This window comes from Chaetodon auriga, chromosome 3 (genome assembly GCF_051107435.1).
Source record: "Chaetodon auriga isolate fChaAug3 chromosome 3, fChaAug3.hap1, whole genome shotgun sequence".
In the NCBI taxonomy this organism is placed as follows: Eukaryota; Metazoa; Chordata; class Actinopteri; order Chaetodontiformes; family Chaetodontidae; genus Chaetodon; species Chaetodon auriga.
In genome coordinates this window covers 22,409,081-22,427,723 of record NC_135076.1, presented here as the reverse complement: position 1 = coordinate 22,427,723, position 18,643 = coordinate 22,409,081, and the positions used below count along the sequence as shown (strand labels likewise).

The 18,643-nt window shown below is 44.7% G+C and overlaps 1 protein-coding gene across 1 annotated transcript; it reads left to right on the top strand.

The window, feature by feature from the left end:
- The first annotated feature begins 4,511 nt into the window (after positions 1–4,511).
- rgmd (RGM domain family, member D) lies at positions 4,512–11,892 on the top strand. The gene is made up of 3 exons (XM_076721438.1): positions 4,512–4,740; positions 7,774–8,285; positions 10,222–11,892. Exons 1-3 carry the CDS (start codon positions 4,647–4,649, stop codon positions 10,918–10,920), a joined length of 1,305 nt encoding a protein of 434 aa, XP_076577553.1. The 5' UTR covers positions 4,512–4,646; the 3' UTR covers positions 10,921–11,892.
- Positions 11,893–18,643: the final 6,751 nt, after the last annotated feature.

Below are 18,643 nucleotides of genomic sequence, written 5' to 3'. Positions count from 1 at the left end.
GGAGAGATTTTAAACATTATGTCTGTGATTCTTTGTCCTAAAAGATCTGTTTAAATCTACTGAAATGGAAAAAGAAAAAGTTTTCCTGAAATGTTGACCACCTGCTTGAGATGTATTTATCTGTAAAAGCATCAGTAAAAAGAAAAAGATATAAAGAAAAGAGATAAAAAGTGGAGGATTCAAAGGGTCTTCTTGGTGATAGCAAGATGGTGCGGACTTTATTTGATGGCAATAAAACATCCACTTTGAATTTTACATTTAACATCTGGCTAGCAGTCTTTTAATGAGAGCTGACTAAGTTGTTCTTTGTCTGTAAATGAAATAAACAACAATTGGAAGTTGAAAAATGATGAGATGGAAATATTGAGTATTATTCCTTGAGCTGCAGGTTGCAGAGGTATTGCTAACATTTCAGTTTCTGGGAGCAAAGAGAGTTGTCATAGGTCATTACAAAGCAATTTGTTGCCTGTTTCCATAATGCATCATGGCTCGGGTGACTAGAAGCGGGGGAGTGTCGTCATGAACAGAGAAAGACGAGGCATGTTCAAACAAAGTTATGCCTTGGAATCAGCTTCACAGGCTGCTCACTGAAGCCATACATTCAACTGTTTTTGCTACTTGATTTATTTGTTTGAAGAGAAAAAAAAACATGGACGGGGGAAAGAAAGAACGCAGAAAAATACTGGAGAATTCAAGATCGGGAGAGGTTTAACCTTCAAAACACACACACAAACACACAGGGTTTAGGTCAGAGGTCAAATGGGCCTGAACTCTCTCCCTTAAGGCTGAGGACATCAGAGGTCCCTCTGTGTGCTGCTCTCCATTTATTTTACCCATCATCCCTCATCAGGCCGGGATGACCCCCGACCCTGGAGCTAGGGTTACCTGTCAGTTGACTGTCTTTTCATGAGCGTGGGGCTTGACGCTGTGTCAACATTTGTTCTGTGAGGAAGGAGAGAGGAAGAAGGAGACCAAACCAACAAAAGTTAGACAGATAAAAAGATTAAAAAAATGCATGTTTTATACTGAAATCAACAAATAAAAATGTACCTTTCCTTCCTTTGTTTCCACACTCATGAGTTTCTCAGGCAGCGCAGCGCTCTGTCTTTTTCCACAGATGACATGCACGTGTGATAATTCCTGTTTACACAGAGACAAAGATCCAAAGGAACACAGCAAACAGATGCCTGCATGGATACCTATGGAGGGGTACCTACAAAAACACTCCAAAAGCCCCCCCGTGTGTGCTGTCAGCTATCAATCAGGGTGCCGTAAGTGGGATCCTTGAGTGAAGATGCTATCAGCGCTGCCCCGTATACACTCACACCACAGTTTCCCTTATCTCTGCTGAGATAAGAGATCCCCTCCACCAGCGAGAGGCCTGAACCAGACACACTCACTTTCTGCTCTCTCGCTCTCTCTCTCTCTCTCTCAGCTGTGCTATAGGCCACTTCATTTCAGACAGGGGCCCTCTGAAAAAAAACAAAACAAAACAAAAAAACAGTCAATTTGCTCTGGTTCCTGTTTAAAATTCAATAAGTGTGTCTCTTGTATTGCAACCGTGTGGTGCTAGCGGAGGCGACAGAGGGCGCGTGCTCCTTCTGATTCCAATCTCTGATGTTATCAGCCTCTAGAAGAAACATGATACATGTCTCAGTTGGCTAATCTAGATTGGCATGAAATCGAATAAAAATCAGAAGCATGACACATCAACAATTTCCTGCCACTACGCTTTTTATTGTTTTGTAAACAGCACATTTCCGGGAAAACTAAATTGTTTGAGGTGCTGACAGAGAGCTGGTGGTTCAGGGTTGTGCAATGGAGCAGCTTTGTATTCACAGGTTGAATAAGTGCAGCACAGATGCATTATTTATGTGTATCAGATTAGATTTAAGTTTTCCAGTTTCTTGTGTGCATAAAAGCATTACCAACAGGTTTCAGAGGGATGTGTGTTGTGTGTGTTGTGGTGCAGATATGTGAGGTCACTGCAGTTATTTTCCTCCTCGGTCTGAGGAGCTGAGGAGATGGTCCTGGACTGGCCCTGTTTTCGGGCTTCCACCAGACCACAGCACGCTGGGCCTAATAACAAAAACAAGCATCCCGGTGTGGAGCTGGTCCCACAGTGTGAGGACCTTAATGAGGAACATGTGGAGCTGCCCAGACACACAGTCAGAGGAAACCCAATCCCTCACTCCCTCTTTTTCTCCCCCTTCCTTCTCCCTTCCCCCCTTTCTCCCATTCTTTCTTGCTCACTCTCTCTCGCTTCACTCTCTTTAGTTTTTAAACTCTAGCTCTGCTTTTTCGGTCCTCTGTTCTTGTATGTGTCCGTCAGAAATTCTTAACGTTTGTCCAAAACTGCCTTTTTAGACTTTTTTTCTCCCCTATTGTAGCAGAACAAGCGACCTACTGTCTGTCAGCAGGAAAAATACACCAGCCTCGTTTTTACCTGATACAGCCTACACCCCTGAACTGCACCCACTCTCTTCAACTTGTTTTAGAGCTGGTAGCATATACATATTGCTGGGTCATGCAATGCAATACGCTCATAAGGAAACGTGGGAAGAAAGAGGCCTTTCTCCGCCCATCAGGCCTGACAGGCGGTCTCAGAGTTTCTTTCATGTGCTGAATTCATCCTTACCGTCCACCTGGATCAATTAACTGTTTGCTTCAGTGGTCATCAGTCCCGCAGTGTGGAGCCTCAGCTCAGCGAGGAGACAGCAGCTTATTGAGAGAAACTATGGCTTTGATTTAGTTATCTTTCATTTTTACGCAACACACACTAGGCATGCAGATGTATTTTTCTATCTGTTTCTAAACAGAGCATTTTCGCATCTTCAGCTTGAGGTAAACAAATGTGTTCTCTTCTGCAGGAAATGCCATCACTCGCTCCTGAGGACGAGCTCTGTAACAGGTGAGACATGTCCTGCAGGGATTTATTTTCGCTTACTGCACCATCGACAGATCTGCCTCCTGCACCGCGTCACTGTCCCCTGTCATAGCTGTCACAGGGAATGTGAAGTGTAACCCATTTGAGGGGATTTAAAATGTGACCGTAAAGCACCGCCATAAAGCAGATCAACCAACCAAGCCTCCAAAATTAGCTGAACAAACAGAGTAAGGTAGAGCCCTCTGGGGGAATAAACTTGGCACAGTGGATCCAGTGTGACAGAGGCCCTTCTGGCAGCTCAGAACAATCCAAACGTTCCACTTGGGTTGAGCTGTCTTCGTTTCCCCCTCCACTATATATATCAGCCCCACATCAACATGGGCCCGCGAAGACCTTTCACAAGACTGACAGGCCACCTGAATCACACAATTGTGTGGCCGGAGGAGCCTGCATGTGTATAGAAAAACCAGTGATCCAATGACTGTCTGGGTTCACTTCTCTCTCATAAAGTCAGGAGGGAGGTGCAGAGGGAGACCCACAGCTACAAGCCAAATGCTCCAGCTGCACCAAAACAAAAGCTTTAACTTTTAATCTAATTTTAGAAGTTACTCAAACTCTGGCTGTTGATTTTCTTAATACTAACATTTTATTCAGTAATCGGTCGGTGCATTAAAAATCCTTTATTTGCATGGCACAAAAACCACAGCGTGCGTCTCAGGCTGAGAGCTGGGGAGTCTTACAGATGGTCCGGGCCTCACGGCAGCTGTGCAAATGAAAGACGGAGTGTCGTTGAAGGAGCGAGAGAGAGATGGAAAGTTGGCCACATAAGGAAAAGAGTAACATACAAGTTGCTGACTGAAAATGTAATGGAAAAATTAATAGCACGCTGAGATTTGCTGGGAGAAAATAATCGAGTGAGAGTATTTTCTCTGACTTTTGTTTGGTGACAAAAACAGACAATGCTCATGTTTTCTGGCAGGTAAAACACCACTTTGTTACCAAAAAAAAGACTTAAAATATAAGAGCTAGTCAGGGTAACTGAGAAAACCCCACATTATAACTCACTGTATTTCTCCTATCAGACCCTGTATTAAAAATATCCACTGAGTAAACAGGGTAAGGTGTAATCTGTTAGTTTGCACACATAACTGTCAATCAAACTCTATTATTCGAGCACTAAGTCCGCAGTGAGAAAACAACAGGTGGGAGAACCCTGCTGAAAACACACAAACATTTGTCCTCAGGGGGAGGGGGGGAGTCAAACAGGACATTTGTACGCAAAGAGCTTTGTCCTGCAGAGTCTCAATTTCCTGCAGCCTCGTTTCAGTTCTGCAGAATATGATTTGCCACTTGTGAATGTACTGAAAGCTCTACCCACAGCATGCATGCATTCTGTATGTGCAGATAATAAGCAGCTGTAATACTATTATAACTGATTCTTCATTTATAATCAGGGCAATTATAATTTCCCACCGCCCCCTCCGTCCTCGAAGGCACTTTTCCACTGTCCTCAGCCCAGTAATTGCCACTACATGTAAATATCAAGTGGTTAGTGAATAATTAGTGTTTCATTGGCCAGCAATCACCTCTGGGGCCCCGTCTACACTTTAGACCCCTCCCTCGTAGAGCCGCCCTGAAGACAGGGGCCCCTTTTGAATGACAGCGCTTGGGAAGGAAGACGAATTTTTGTCTGATTTCCCGCAGCCGCAGCGTCGATGAGAAGCAGTCGAGGAACTCCATTCTAACTGAATGGATTGGTATGGGGAGAAGCGGACCACAAATCACGGCTAAGCGGCAGCTTTGGGACTGTGTAACGTTGACGATGGTTTTACTTTCGCTGCTGTTTCGACCAGGTAAGAGCTGCTTTTCCAATCCGTGCTCCTCCGCTCCTCTCCTGCATGCGTCCCGCTCTCCCCCCGGAATGGAGGTGGAGGTGGACAAAGTTAACTTTTTCCTGGCGTTGTGTGGCTGAACTCAACCTCTTTAACCGCCTTTGGTCTTCTCTCACACACTGCTGCTTACGTTTGGAGTGTTTTTTTGTGTTTAAATTGGGAGAAAAGTGGCTGTTGTTTAGTGGTCCACTCCGGGGACAAAGTAATGTCCTGCTCGGTGTCCCAGCCTCCAGCCTGCGCTGCAACGCTCGTATCGCCGCTAGCCGAGCAGCACGAGTTAACTCACCCCACGGACGTCTTTTTGAGCAAATTTCACACAAATTTCGCCCAGAAAACAAGGACGACAAACAAGCTGACACCAACTGCTTCACCGTTGTCACGTTTTAGGAAACACAAACGTCCGCTGTGAAGGTTTTATCAAGTTTTGAGAAGTTACGGTTTAGCTCCCAGTTAGCATAGCTGATTAGCAAACTGGCGTCCAGCAGCCGCAGTCAGACCAGGAGAAAACCACGGAGCTTGTTTTTTTTTTAACCTGAAAATGCCGCTAACCGAGCACCGAACGACTACCGTTACTGTTCCAGCCATGAGACTGAGTTTTACACATAGTTTTGAGTGTTTTAGTCGTTGGCGGAGCTAAGCGGACCGTGCTATTCTCCCCTATTCATGCTTCATTTATTAACTTTGTTAGCTGCCATGCATGGGGGTCCAACTTTTTGGCCTCTGGACGCGATGGTCGCTCCTGTGTCCCCCCTGCCACAGCTCACACAGCTCAGCAGCTCAGACTGGGACTTATTTCACGAGATGTGGACAAATTCATGTTTATGGCAAAGTTAAAAGTCTGCTTGCAAAATGGGCATCAATAAAATCCCGTTGTTTATCAGCGTTACTTCAATGGAGATGCGTTCACGGTCAGTATGTAGTAAAATGTTTAAAATGACCTGCATACAAGGTGTCAGGCGTGTAAGATTTCCAAGAATATAACGGAATTTAACTTAGTTATATATTTAGATATTACAACTGCAAATCATATCTTACTGTAAGAATTAAATGAAGGGTGCAAATTAATAATATGGATTATTATCCATATAGTACTTTATATTCCCTGAGGGGAAATTGCAGTGTTGCAGCAGCAATTCACATATCACAAAACACACGTCTCACATAATGCTGACGTGAGGGAGGTTAGAAAAACAGTATTTTAAAAATATATGCACATTGTGCTAGGTTAAAAAAATTTAGTGCCTAAAAATTGTTTGGAAGAGTAGTGTTATGGTTGAAATATGCAAAAACATGTAATACTGAGTTACACATACCTCTGTCCAGGTGTTTTTTCACTTTTTAATTTACACAGTGTCAATATGTAATCAGTGTGATTGACTAAAGCCACCATATCTGTTTTAAAAAGTAATTTATCTAACATTCAATCCCATTTAAACGTCTTTTCAGCCTTGTTTTGTGCTGTTTCTGAGCTGGGTTCAGTAAGGCACTCATAGTGGCTGTGTTCTTGAAAATACTGAGAATTGAACTCATCATTCTGCAGTCTAAAGCCACCAGAAAGCAGCAGCTTCGTCTCCAGGTCTAACTAAAATCTACTAATCTATAATACGCTAAGATCTCTGCTGTCTGTGTGGTCATTTTGCCTGTTCCCATATTCCCCACATGGTCCTCACACTTGTTGGTAGCCTGCTAAGTGCCGGAGCATAAAGACCCTTTAGGGAGATGTGTGGTTGTTGATGGCCGTGCAGGCAGTGATTGTCAAAGAGTGTCAATCACAGCGGACTTGGGTGACCTCGCGGGGAGACGGGGGAGGCCTGTTGGAATTCAGAGGAGGGATGCAGAATGGCTCCAACTTGACCTCTCACACTCCATCTCAGTTTTATCAGGGCTCGTGTTGAAGTGCAGCCACCGCGAGATGCATTAATCATCTGTCCTGCCCCCTTCAGCGCACCGGGCGCATGTGAAAGAGAAGAAGTGGTGCTAAAATATTCCCGTGCACTGGTGTGAATTCTCCATGCTTATCTTGTTGTCTGTGTCCATGCTGTTGGGAGATCAGATGGAGCTTTGGAGTGAACAGAAGATTATTCTGGTGCAACAGAAGAGCAGTCTGATGCAACTGATCCCGGCTTTGCAGTAAAAGTGATGTATGTGTTGTGGATGCTGCTCTGAATTGGGAAATGTGTCCACAGTCCAGCAGCAGTTCGTATCCCACTCAGCATATGAGACATCCTACCGAAAAGTAACACAACACTGACAAAAACCTGATGAATGTCCACTTTTACTTGCTGCAGAAATAGTTTCTCTTCTTTGTTTTCCTTTATAAAAAATATCCACTTGTGGGTCGTAATGAAACAGGAAGTCCTGAATTTAGGGGATACCACCCAAATATCACCTGCTGTGCTTAGCTGCCGCTGCCCCCACCCCCACTCCAGCTTCCAGTTTAGCCCCCGAGTTGCTGAACAAGTGTGACTCTTTGTGATATTCTTCCTGTGATCCTCTTCAAGTTAGCTGCCCCCGTACACCCGGCCCCGCCGTGCCGTGTACTGTAGCTTAATGGACCTCAATTACCTCAGCAACAGCCAAACCACATTCAGCACCCCCAGGCAAACTAACACAGGTTGGTTTCCTCCTACAGCGAGGCTACATGCTATTTCTGTGAGGGCTACTTGGGGGAAATAAGTTTTGACTGACTCTGGAGCTCAGTGTGGGACCGCGGCCTCGTGAGCGCATGCATTTGGGTTTTAATGGCTCTCCTGATTGAGCTCAACTTGATAGTGGAAAAGTTTGGACTCTGCTGCCTCGTGTGCTGTGCTGAGGTAACGTACCCGCAGAAGTCAGATGGATTTTAAGATTCTTGGTAGGAGTGAACTGCTTGTCGTTCGGGTTGGTTGATCTAGTCAGCATCTTTTTTGCAGAGAGGAAGGTTACGAACATGTTGACAGTCACTGTGATGATACTGCGGCACCAAATGTTGATGTCATTGTTTTTGTTTTCCAGCTCACTGCCAGCAGTGTCGAATCCAGCGCTGCAATGCGGAGTATGTGGCTTCTACCTCACCCTCTAGTGGTCTGCAGGAGGACGTGGCTCTGGATGTGGACTACTGCATCGCCTTGCGGGCCTACGCCCTGTGCACCAGGCGGCAGGCGCGCAGCTGCAGGGGCGACCTGGTCTACCACTCCGCCGTCTTCCGCATAAAGGAGTTATTCTCGCAGCACAACTGCTCCAGCGATGGGCCCACCTCCTCCGCCAAGGTGCCCAGCACGTCCCGCCCGGCCGTGTCGGAGCTGTGCGACTACGAGAATCGGGTCCTCGTGTCGGGCTCGGGCGGTCAGCAGAAGAAATACGCCCACTGTGGATTATTCGGAGACCCGCACCTACGGACTTTCCGGGACGAGTTTCAGACCTGCAAGGTGGAAGGGGCGTGGCCTCTGATCGACAACCGCTTCCTGTCGGTTCAGGTGACCAACGTGCCCGTTGTCCTAGGCTCCAGCGCCACAGCCACCAGCAAGGTGAGGATGGGTTCAGAGAAGAGCTGCAGCGATAGTTTTCAAGCAAAAATGTCAAATTCTCTATGCTTTCAGATGCAAAGTGAAGGCGTCACAGCACGCTCAAAGACGTTGTGAATGCCCCTTTTTTTTGCTTAGACAAATAGATTACTCAAGAAAAATCACTGATCCAATTGGCAAAATAGAAGATTCCTTGGTTGTCTGATACAATCATACAACATCGTGAAAGGTGTGTTTTTTTTAACCCATCCATGAGAAGCAGCGAGCAGCCACTGAGCGGCGCCCGGGGACCAACTCCAGCTCCAAGCCAGCACCCTATTCAAGGGCACTGACTGGAGAATGGACCTGAGATCCATGTTTTATAGGTGGGGGAAAACAGAGCTCACCCAAGCACAGGGAGAACGTGCAGATATGAAATAATCGATAGATGGAGCCCTGGTTTCCCAACCTTTTTGGCCTGTGAGCCCTGAAAAAAAGCAGTGTCTGCTTCCTGCATTTTGTCTTTTGATTTTCATGTCATTTTAATGAAAGGCCTGAATTGGCAACTCTGTTCCAGCTTTCACAAGGAAACAAAAAAACAAAGAACAAAGAAAAATCTGGTGAACACAAACCAAATCATGGACCTCTCAGACTTATTTTGCGGCCCCCTTGTTGGATGCTTTTCTCACGTTTCCCCGATTCCACAAAGTTTGAAACTAATGGCGTCTATGGGCAGGCTGTTCCTGAGTGCGGGCTTGCTCGCTCAAGTATTGCCATAAAGTATCAAACATGTGAAGTTAATCGTCATTCCACGGTGCCTCTCGAGCCTCCAGCATTCCTCTTGTCTTGGAGCTCCTTCAGATCTATGAGGGAAAAGAGAGAGGAGGGGAGTCCTTCAGCGGTGTTGAATCACAGACATGCTTGAGCGCTCTACCTTTAACACATGGGTGGTCATATGGTAGTGATTAACGCTCACTCAAACATTTTCCTCCACCGCCACGATCTGGAATGTTTTTTCACCCCTCTGGTCAAATAATTAACGGGCCGTTTTTTGAGTAAATATGGAATAATGTGGAAAAATAAGGGAATAATTGGACAGCAGCGAGGGCTTTTTGATTCTCTTAATTGAAGAGGCTGATTTCAGAGCAAACCCCCTCAGAGTCATTTGCACTGAGTCCTGGCTGTGCGGCCTCATGCAAACCTTGTAGCGTGGGTATTGTCTGTGCCAGCGCCCGCATGCCCCCGTCATGCTTTTTGGAGTTGTTTTCAGCTGCCAGACTTAAGACAGGAAATCATCCGTCAAGTACAGTATCCCCGTAAGTGTAAACTTAACCACAGCCACCGCTTTGTCGAGTTACTCTGAAGAAATGGAGGCTAGGCCGCAGTTTTTTAAAGCTCAGCTGGAATACAAATCACTCACTGAGTAAGCGCTCGCCGCGTCAGACTGGTGTTGGAAGATACATGGAGATTTGAGGCTGTTATGAAACCGAGCAGCGTGAGCCAACATTGAGGAAGACTGGTGGAGTTATTGCTATTTTAGTGTCGGTAATTTGTTTTAGATAAGAGAGGATCTGATAGTGAAGACCACACAGTAATTTTATTTATGGTGCATTTGACTGATAAGAATCCAGTGCATCATTGATAGCAGCCCTCTGAACATTTTGCTGGAGTTATGAATTGAAACAAGAGAAAAAAATCACAGCCTCTGTTTGTCCAAGCCAGAGTGGGTCCTGAACAGCAGTTTCCTGCTGCCACCTTGTGGCTGTAATCGGTACTGCTGATGGTCACGTCTGATCTGGGAATAGGCTCATCGTTACATTTAAACAAAGATGCAAGCTTTAGCTCCTTCACTAGTTTCTTTATCTAAGGGAGAGTATTTGAATTGTAATATAATAAAATTACAACTGTAAAATGTTTAAGTCTGTGACTGAACACTGATCGTCTGTTTCTCCTCTTTCAGATCACTGTGATCTTCAAGTCCTACCACGGCTGTACAGATCAGAAGGTGTACCAGGCCACCACAGAAGATCTGCCGCTGGCCTTTCAGGATGGGACTCGCAGTGGCGGCGAGAGCGGCAGCCTGACCATCGTGGAGCGCGGCGGCTCTGGGGTGGGCCAGCAGGTGAAGATACAGGCCCGTTACATCGGCACGTCCATCATCGTCCGGCGCGTGGGCAGCTACCTGACCTTTGCCATCCGCATGCCGGAGGACACCCTGGACTTTTCGGAGGACAATGGCGGGCTGCAGCTCTGCCTGCACGGCTGCCCGCGCAACGAGCTCATCAAAGAGCACACGCTGGGCCGCCAGAGCCAGCAGCCCCGGCTGCAGGGCACCAGCACAGAGCTGGGCCCTCTGCGGCCTCCTCACCAGGTCTACACGGTGGAGCGGGCCACGGCCAAGTGTAGAGAGACTCTGCAGGTGGAGGACGTGTACTTTCAGTCCTGCGTGTTTGACTTGCTCACCACAGGAAACCCCGAGTTCTCTATGGCAGCCTACGGCGCTCTGGAGGATTTAAAGGCGCTGCCGCCCAGTAAACTGAAGCAGAACTCCCCGAGGACTCCTCGCCTCTCCAACCAAGGGGTGTCTCACACGTCGGCTGCAGCAGCAGCCGGCAGCTCCCTGCTCTCGCTCCTCCTCCTCACTGTGCTGCTTTTGTGAAAAATGAAATAAATATTAATGATTTTTAAAAAGAGAAACGTGGAGACAAACAGAACATGGAAGCATTACCAGCTTGAGGAAAGAGTGACTAGAGCTCAGACATAGTATGTAATTGTAATTTTTTTTTTTTTTGCGATTTGTGAATGTTGTGATCTTTTTCTGTTTTTGTCAATTGAAGGATTTCACTGTCATAGAAGATGGCATTTCTTCCCACTTAACATTTTCTGTGGATTCCTACACGGGTCACACCATTTCAAGAAAAACAGAAATGCATGAAGTCACTGTGGTTCAAGTCCAACACGTTCACCATTTTCACAACACTCGCTAAAAAGGTTCAGCTGTTCAGGTGTGTGTGCTGACGTCAAGGCAGCTAAGCAGAAATTAGTTTTTTCTTTTTGTAAATATTTCATTCGTACAGAGAACATGCACAACCTCCAAACACTCCACCATGTATGAAGCCTCATACGTGACTCCATACTGTATGTAAGCCGTCTCTGCGTGGCGTCTAGATCCTGTATAATCCAGTAATATCAATAGCACTTAACGGTTTTAACAGCAAGTTTTGTGTATTTAAATGTTATTTCTTTGTCTACTTCAACTGTTGTTTCAGAAATTGGCATGCTAAATACACAGGATCCAACAACTGTATGTAAAAACTACCTATCCACAATATATGATGCATTCAGCAGTTCTCATCTTCTGTGAAACACTCCCTCTTCAAGCTGTTTGGCTTCCAGTTTTAAAGGTAAAAAAAAAAAAAAAAAAACACAAATCTTTATATAATAATATATTAAAAGAGTGTATATATGTGTTTTATATTGTGTACATTTGCCTGTGTATAGATGTTTTAACTGTAATGTGTTTTACATTTGTTGTGTTTAGTAGGTTATTTCGAGACATTGTAAGAAAAGTAAACTAATATTTGTCGTGTTGTATATGTCATTTTCTGTATTAAAGTGTTGGACACTCCGGAACAAGCTCTGGGTTTTGTTTGTTCTGCTGTCTTGGACACAGGATATGGATTTTTTTTCCATCACATCATATCACGGTAGATAATTGTGTTAAGAGCTCCCCTCGCCCCTCAAAGCAGCTTTATGAGTCTTGCTGTAGCTTTAATATGGAAACACATTTCCTACCTGTTTGCTGTGCAATACCGCTTTAGTCCTGGAGGGGTCCTCAGTCCATAAGGCCTGACAGCTCCCAGTATAAAGACAGTTTTGACAAGCTGGCTGTGTAGCTGCAGGGATCCACAGTATGTTCTCAGTCCCCTGTGTAAATGTTACCTCTGAGTGCTGAGCTGGCTGCTGGCTTTGCTTTTGTCTGCCAGAGCGCTGCATGGCTCCAAATAGGATTTAGTCTGTGGCTAACACCAGGTTAGAGTCAACACACACACACACACACACACACACACACACACACACACGCTGCTGATATTGGCATTATATGTGAACAATGAGTGCTACGATTGGAAAGAAGGATGCAATCAGGTTTTACCGCCGTCAAAAATGCACTGAAGAAAGCTGCACGTTCCCTGTGAAGACATGAAGAGTTAGTCCTTTAATGTGGAGATTTAATTCACATTAAGTTAAACGTGTCATAGTCCGGATATTTGGCAGCATGTTTTGTCACACATGCAATCATACTTAATCTCTCCATGTCCCATTTCCCCAAATAAAGAAGCCACAGCGAGCTGTTGGGAAGGAGCTGGCCAATGAAACGTGTCACCGTCGTCACCCACCAAACGTGCAGAGTGACTTCAGCGCCTCATTCTTAATGTGAGGAGGGCAGCAGGGAGATGAAGAGCGATGAAGGGAGAGAGGGAGGTGATGGTGAACCGGTGGAAGAAACTGTCACAGTCGTGGGGAGGCTGTCAGTAGTGGGAATAACTAAGTACACGTACTCATACTTCACAGGCAAAACATAGTCAACCTGTTCAACATAATCACTAGCTACTTTTCAGCTTATGTTTTCACATTAAAAAACTCATGATGACTTGACAAAATATAGAACATCAGTGGTTCCCAGACACCATGACTCCTTTCAGACAGACTGTTGATTGGAGAACTGCTCATATTCAAGACCCAAAGGGCTAAAATGATCTAATATCCCCCCCTCAAAAATGCAAATATTAGAAAAAAGTCCAAGAAAAAAACAAAAACAAATTTTGTATTTCTTGCTCCATTAATCATCTCATGGCCCCTGGAGGGACCCAGCTCCATAGATTGGGAACCACAGGACTAAAGTAACTGTATATAAAGCGGTTAAAACTAGTCAGCGATGCATGAGAACTAATAATCTAATAATGTCATATATAATAAATATAACACTCACAGGGGACATGTGCTGCAGAGTAAGTACTTCTACTGTTGATACTTTAGTACATCCAGCCGATATACTTGCTGTACTTCAGGGCTTTCACTTATAATGGAGTACTTTTGCATTGTTGCACTGGCTGTGCTTCCTCCAGCACTGTGCTCGCGTCTCTTCATCCTTTATGTGAGCACTCTAAACGTCGGGCTGTAAGCTGAGCTGATGACATGTGAGCTGTGTTTGTGCGTCCTTCCATTTGCTTTCTAATTTGAAATAAAGATAAAACGCTTCGGGCCTCCTCTTGATTGATGTCATGCGTTGAGACGCAGCCATCTGACAGCGCTGTCAGGCAGCAGCAGCCTTATGTAATCAGCCCATGTGAGAGCGCCCTCCCGGTCCGTTCAAAGACGGTGGGATTCTTGACAACTTCCGAACATCTAAAATTTAGGAGCTCCCTTTTTTAAAAAAAATGTAGATTGACACTGAAATCTTCCTTCTCTTTAAAGAAACTGGAAACGAAGAGTACCTCAAATCTCCCAAAAGTCAACACCTGACAGCCTGAAGCGGAGCTCCGTCCGTGTTCATTAGCGGGGAGGATGCAGCGCAGGTCTGCAGGAAACTGTGGAGCCTGCGCAGCCTGCTCGTCCGCCCCTCTTTCAACCATCATGTCTTGACTTTCCCCATGTAAACAAGGACAATTACCAAGCTAATGAGTTGAGAAAAAAACCGCTTGAGTGATTGATACTTTCAATGGGGAAATTAATTTGATATTAATAGAGCACTTGGCAAGATAAATAGATAGTGGTGTGTGAGTCCTCTCCTTGATTGATAATGGATAGATTGATGGCTGTCTTAATGCAAGATGTTCTTTAGACTTAAATGAGGTGGCCTTGATGAGGAGAGAGTATCACGAGATGATTAAGCGTCCAGAGCATTAAAATTACTTTGATATTGATATTTAAGGTGCCATAACTCAAGTTAGAGAGGATGCTGGAGGCCTCGTGCTGCATGATAGTAAGACCAGATCGTGCAGAGGATGGATTTTAGGATGAATGAGGCGCAAACAGCATCTTTTGGGGGACAAAAAAGTCGCATTTTAGGTGTTTAGACTCGATTTATTGATGCGAAATGATGCACGTGACGCCGGTCAGCCACCATTCAGCTGCTTTTGTGAGACTGTGTTCGCCGTCAGTTGCACACGTGGCTCCTCAACCGACCACCTTGCATCAACCCTGCAGTTCCTGACGACTCCTAGGACACACACACACACACACACACACACACACACACACACACACACACACACACACACACACACACACACACACACACACACACACACACACACAACCTTCTCTCGCTGCAGCATTTTGCTTAATGATGCACTCAGAGTCTGATTGTTGCACCGGGTAGAAGACGTTCAACATACACATACATTAACACCCTGTTACATGGGTCACTGCTGCGGAACAAAGAGCGAGAAGTTACTCATTTCTCACTGACTTTGTGTGTGTGTGTGTGTGTGTGTGTGTGTGTGTGTGTGGTTTTAAGGCTGCTCTATAGTCGCAGCGATTACACAGCTATCTCATACCGCAGGCTCTGTCATACCTGACCAACTCAATCTTTCTGTGTCTCCTCAATAATCAGAGTGACAGCGAGCAACTAGACATATCTCACCCACTGGCTCACTGCAGAATGGGTATTGACCTACATATCAAATCATACGCTCCTGGCTCGTGTGATAGAGATTCTTGGGGAGGATGAGGGGGGGTAACTGTATGATTGGCAGTCCTACTTTAGTAAACACGTGGCATCCCCTGGGTTTCTGCCTCTTCATATGTATTATCTGTTACAGGTAAAAACAGGGCCTGGAAAGCCTGCAGACCAGGAGCCGCTTCAGCAGCGTCTCCTCCGCTACTGTAACAGTAGAGAACAGCTGAGAACACCTGGCTGTCTCAGTGTGTATTTTTATTAACGAGCCCGTGTCGCCAAACTTTTAACAAATGGCCCCCCGGCACCCTGACGCCCCGAAAAACCCAGCTCGGAAATTAAGCATCTGCATCATAAATCTTGGAAAGTTACAATAATTTGCAATTCACTCCCTCATCAAAGGCAATATTACCCTAATTTATTATCTCCCCGCACGAGGGGCGCGCAAAGGCCGTGGAGATAAGAGTTTATCAGGAGGGGGATTGATTTTCATTAACTGATTGTAATAAAGATGAACTGCCTGCCGTGCGCACTGACCAAGAGCCACACTTTATTGTAATTGGGACAATTTATTTCATGAGCCACTGCTTCTACTTTTTTTGTCCCTCCCATTCTTTTTTTTTCATATCTGTCGCCGCTCCTCAAAACGCGGCGCCTCAGCTGCTGTACTGCTGTGATGCTACAGTGCCTTCTGATGTACGAAGATGATGATTACAAGGTGGAGAGGCAAGTCAACTGTCAACAGATGTTGCATCAGATTTTGGCTCGTGGCATCAAAGCAAGGCTGCAGTTACTGTGCGTAAACTTGACTGACGCTCGACGCCTTCCTTATTTCAATTTACTGCCTCCCGCTTGTCAAAATGTTAATATTGTTTGTTCCCCTGTCTTTCTCTTGCAGCTCTTCTCATGATCCGCGACACCTCCCAACTGTCTGATGCTTATGTGCCATAGTTTTTTTTGTTTTTTTTTTAATCTTATGTCCTGACGCATTTTCCAGCTGTGGCGCGTCTCCCTGCAGCGCAGCAGATGAAATGGACGCATCTCTTCTCGTGAAGTTTTATTCTGAGTCCTGCCTCGTGTGAGAGCAGCACAGAGGGCCTCGTGTGCAAACTAATATGCAGAAAGAAGTTCAAGCTGTGACTGTGAAGCAGTAACCTGTTTATCCTTCACGGGGGCCGTGACACTCTCACCACAGCTTCGTCACTTCACACGCACGCGGCGGCAGCAGCAGCAGCAGCAGCAGCGGACTCCGGGGTGGCGAGGCGCACAAGGTCGCAACATCTGCACTCCCAAAACTTTCAAGGTCCCGGAGATGGTGAGGGGAGTTACTCCTTGTGCAACAACTCCCCCTCTGCTGGCACTGCGGCTCAGCGGCTCAGCGCCTCATTCAATATCAACTGTGAGAAACAAAACATCCAGTTTGAATTTTTATTGTAAAATTGGAAAAAAAGGAGAGAAAGAGAGAAAAGCCCCAATAAGCGTTTCTTTTTGATACATATCTTTATCTTACCATAACCATCAAAGAAAAGTGGCTAAATGAAATCAGAAATAAATAAATAAATAAAATAAATAGGTAAATAAATAAACATCAAGTTACATACTTGACCCGATAATTATAAAATTATTAAATCATCAATCATTAATATGAAGTAATCTAAGCAGCAAGTATTAAGAAATTTCAACAGGGAAAAAATGTTTGGTTTCTCAGGCTAATACAGAACACACAGTTTTTTTTTTAAAGTTTTTTTTTATAAAAAGATACTGCGTTCCCTGTCAGTTAATCCATGCTGTACTGACGCTGCCACAGAAACAGGTGGCACTCTCCTTTAAAAAGAAAAGAAAAGAAAAGAAAGGAAACCAACACAAGCTGTAAACTGCATCTTCTCCTCCAGGTTGAAAGAATAGTACTGAGATTCCTCTTTTTGCGCCCTGTATGTCAGTAAAGTCTTCTTCACAGACTCCACACTGCTGTTTATATGTTTTTTGTATGATTTGTGCTGAGAAACCAGAAAGTTAACATCTTTATAAAGCGATAACCCCCCCTCCCTCCCTCCCTCCCCCGGCCCCTCCCTCATTTCAAACCCCAAACCTATATGTATCCAAAGAAAGGTCCTGTGCTGATTTTCCATAATATACAGATTTCATATTTATAATAAGCTACTATCCTTAGCATTCAAACCATAGTTAAAGAATCATATTGTTAATACGAGTAGTACCATAATAATAATCTTTAACCCTCCCAGCCCCCGTTGAGCATGCTCAGAGATTGAAAGGGCACAATGGTGGGATGACAAATATTAAAAAATGATGTAAAAAATGGACGCAAAAGTGAAAACAACGCAGAAGATAAACAGCAGTTCGACCACATGCAGCTTAATTAGAACACTACTGGAATCAGTGCTGCTACTTCCTGTTTTTTTTTTTTTATTTTAGTGGATTTTCAGTCAGTTATAATAAACTCAGTTTCTTGGATTTCGGTTATCTCATTACGCTCCTTTCACTTTACTAAATTTCACAGCAGATATGTATATTCACGCTAAAACTGCCTCCATCCACAAACCTTCACTGTTTTAATTGCACTCGATCAAATTTCCTTTTTTTTTTTCTTCTTCTTGGCAGAATGAAATTAACTCAACATCTTTTCAAACTCATTACATTTCAGCCACAGCTGGCATCGTTAATTTGCATTACCCAAGCTGTTGTGAAGGCCAAATTTAATTTGATTTTAATAATTTAAAAAACTCTCCCCAGTAGAAATCCCATAAGAAAAGATTTTTGAGTGGGTTTGTAAGGCCCTGTATGGCCCCGGGAAAGGAGAGCATATATCACCGCTTCCTAAAGCTGCTGGGCCCCGACAGGAGAGTGGAAACTAACAGTAACTCACCGGGGAAAAAGAAGCTGTCTTCTCGCAAATATATATGAAATCTAACCTTTTCGCTGGGAAACCCAGTTCTATATCATTACAGCCTGAACTGACCCTCCTCCTCCTACAATGTTATACTACATACGTACACAAATATTTCTTTTTCTACTGATCAGTATTTCCTGAAAATTAACACATTTGTAAGAAACTATCTTCAAGGAGTCTGGCACACACTTAAAGTGTTGAGGATGAGGAGATGCAGTGGATATGTTTGCATAATTTGGCAATTCATGATGAGAAAAGGCATTTTTAAAGACTCTCTAAGTATTCCCTGCAACCGAACAGTGTACGGTGAATGAGGGCAATATTTGTTAACGGTGTCCCTCTTTCTAGTAATACTGGTCCTGTGAAGCTTGAATCGTACAAATAAAGAGGCTGAGCTGAAGAAAAACTAACAGATACAGTCATCAGGACCTGGGAAGCCATTCTGGTGATGCCTCTACATGCGTGGATGGGGCCACAGAGACAGCATTGTGATTCGATGGCTGAACACTGATGTGTGTAAAGTTTAGAGTGGTGATCAGAGCGCCGAGGTCTCACAGGGTCCTGAGAGGCAAGCTGCTTCGGAGCAAACTGAACGGCATGTCGGGAAAAAAAAATATTAAGAGACGGGGTGCTGGAATCGAATAAATCTGGGGGTGAAATGGATTTTAAAAAGCAAACAAGTCATGAAAGACAGATTTCACCTCGGAGGCTCTGCGTGCTTGTCTCTTCTGTAAAAGCGTCACCACAGATGATGCTACTTTAGTTAATTAATCACATCTGATACTGCGCGATGTG

Coding starts and splice junctions, on each gene's coding strand:
- rgmd (XM_076721438.1), top strand. CDS start 4,647: ATGGGGAGAAGCGGACCACAAATCACGGCTAAGCGGCAGCTTTGGGAC. Junction 4,741..7,773: donor TTCGCTGCTGTTTCGACCAG/GTAAGAGCTGCT, acceptor TTTGTTTTCCAG/CTCACTGCCAGCAGTGTCGA. Junction 8,286..10,221: donor GCGCCACAGCCACCAGCAAG/GTGAGGATGGGT, acceptor CTCCTCTTTCAG/ATCACTGTGATCTTCAAGTC.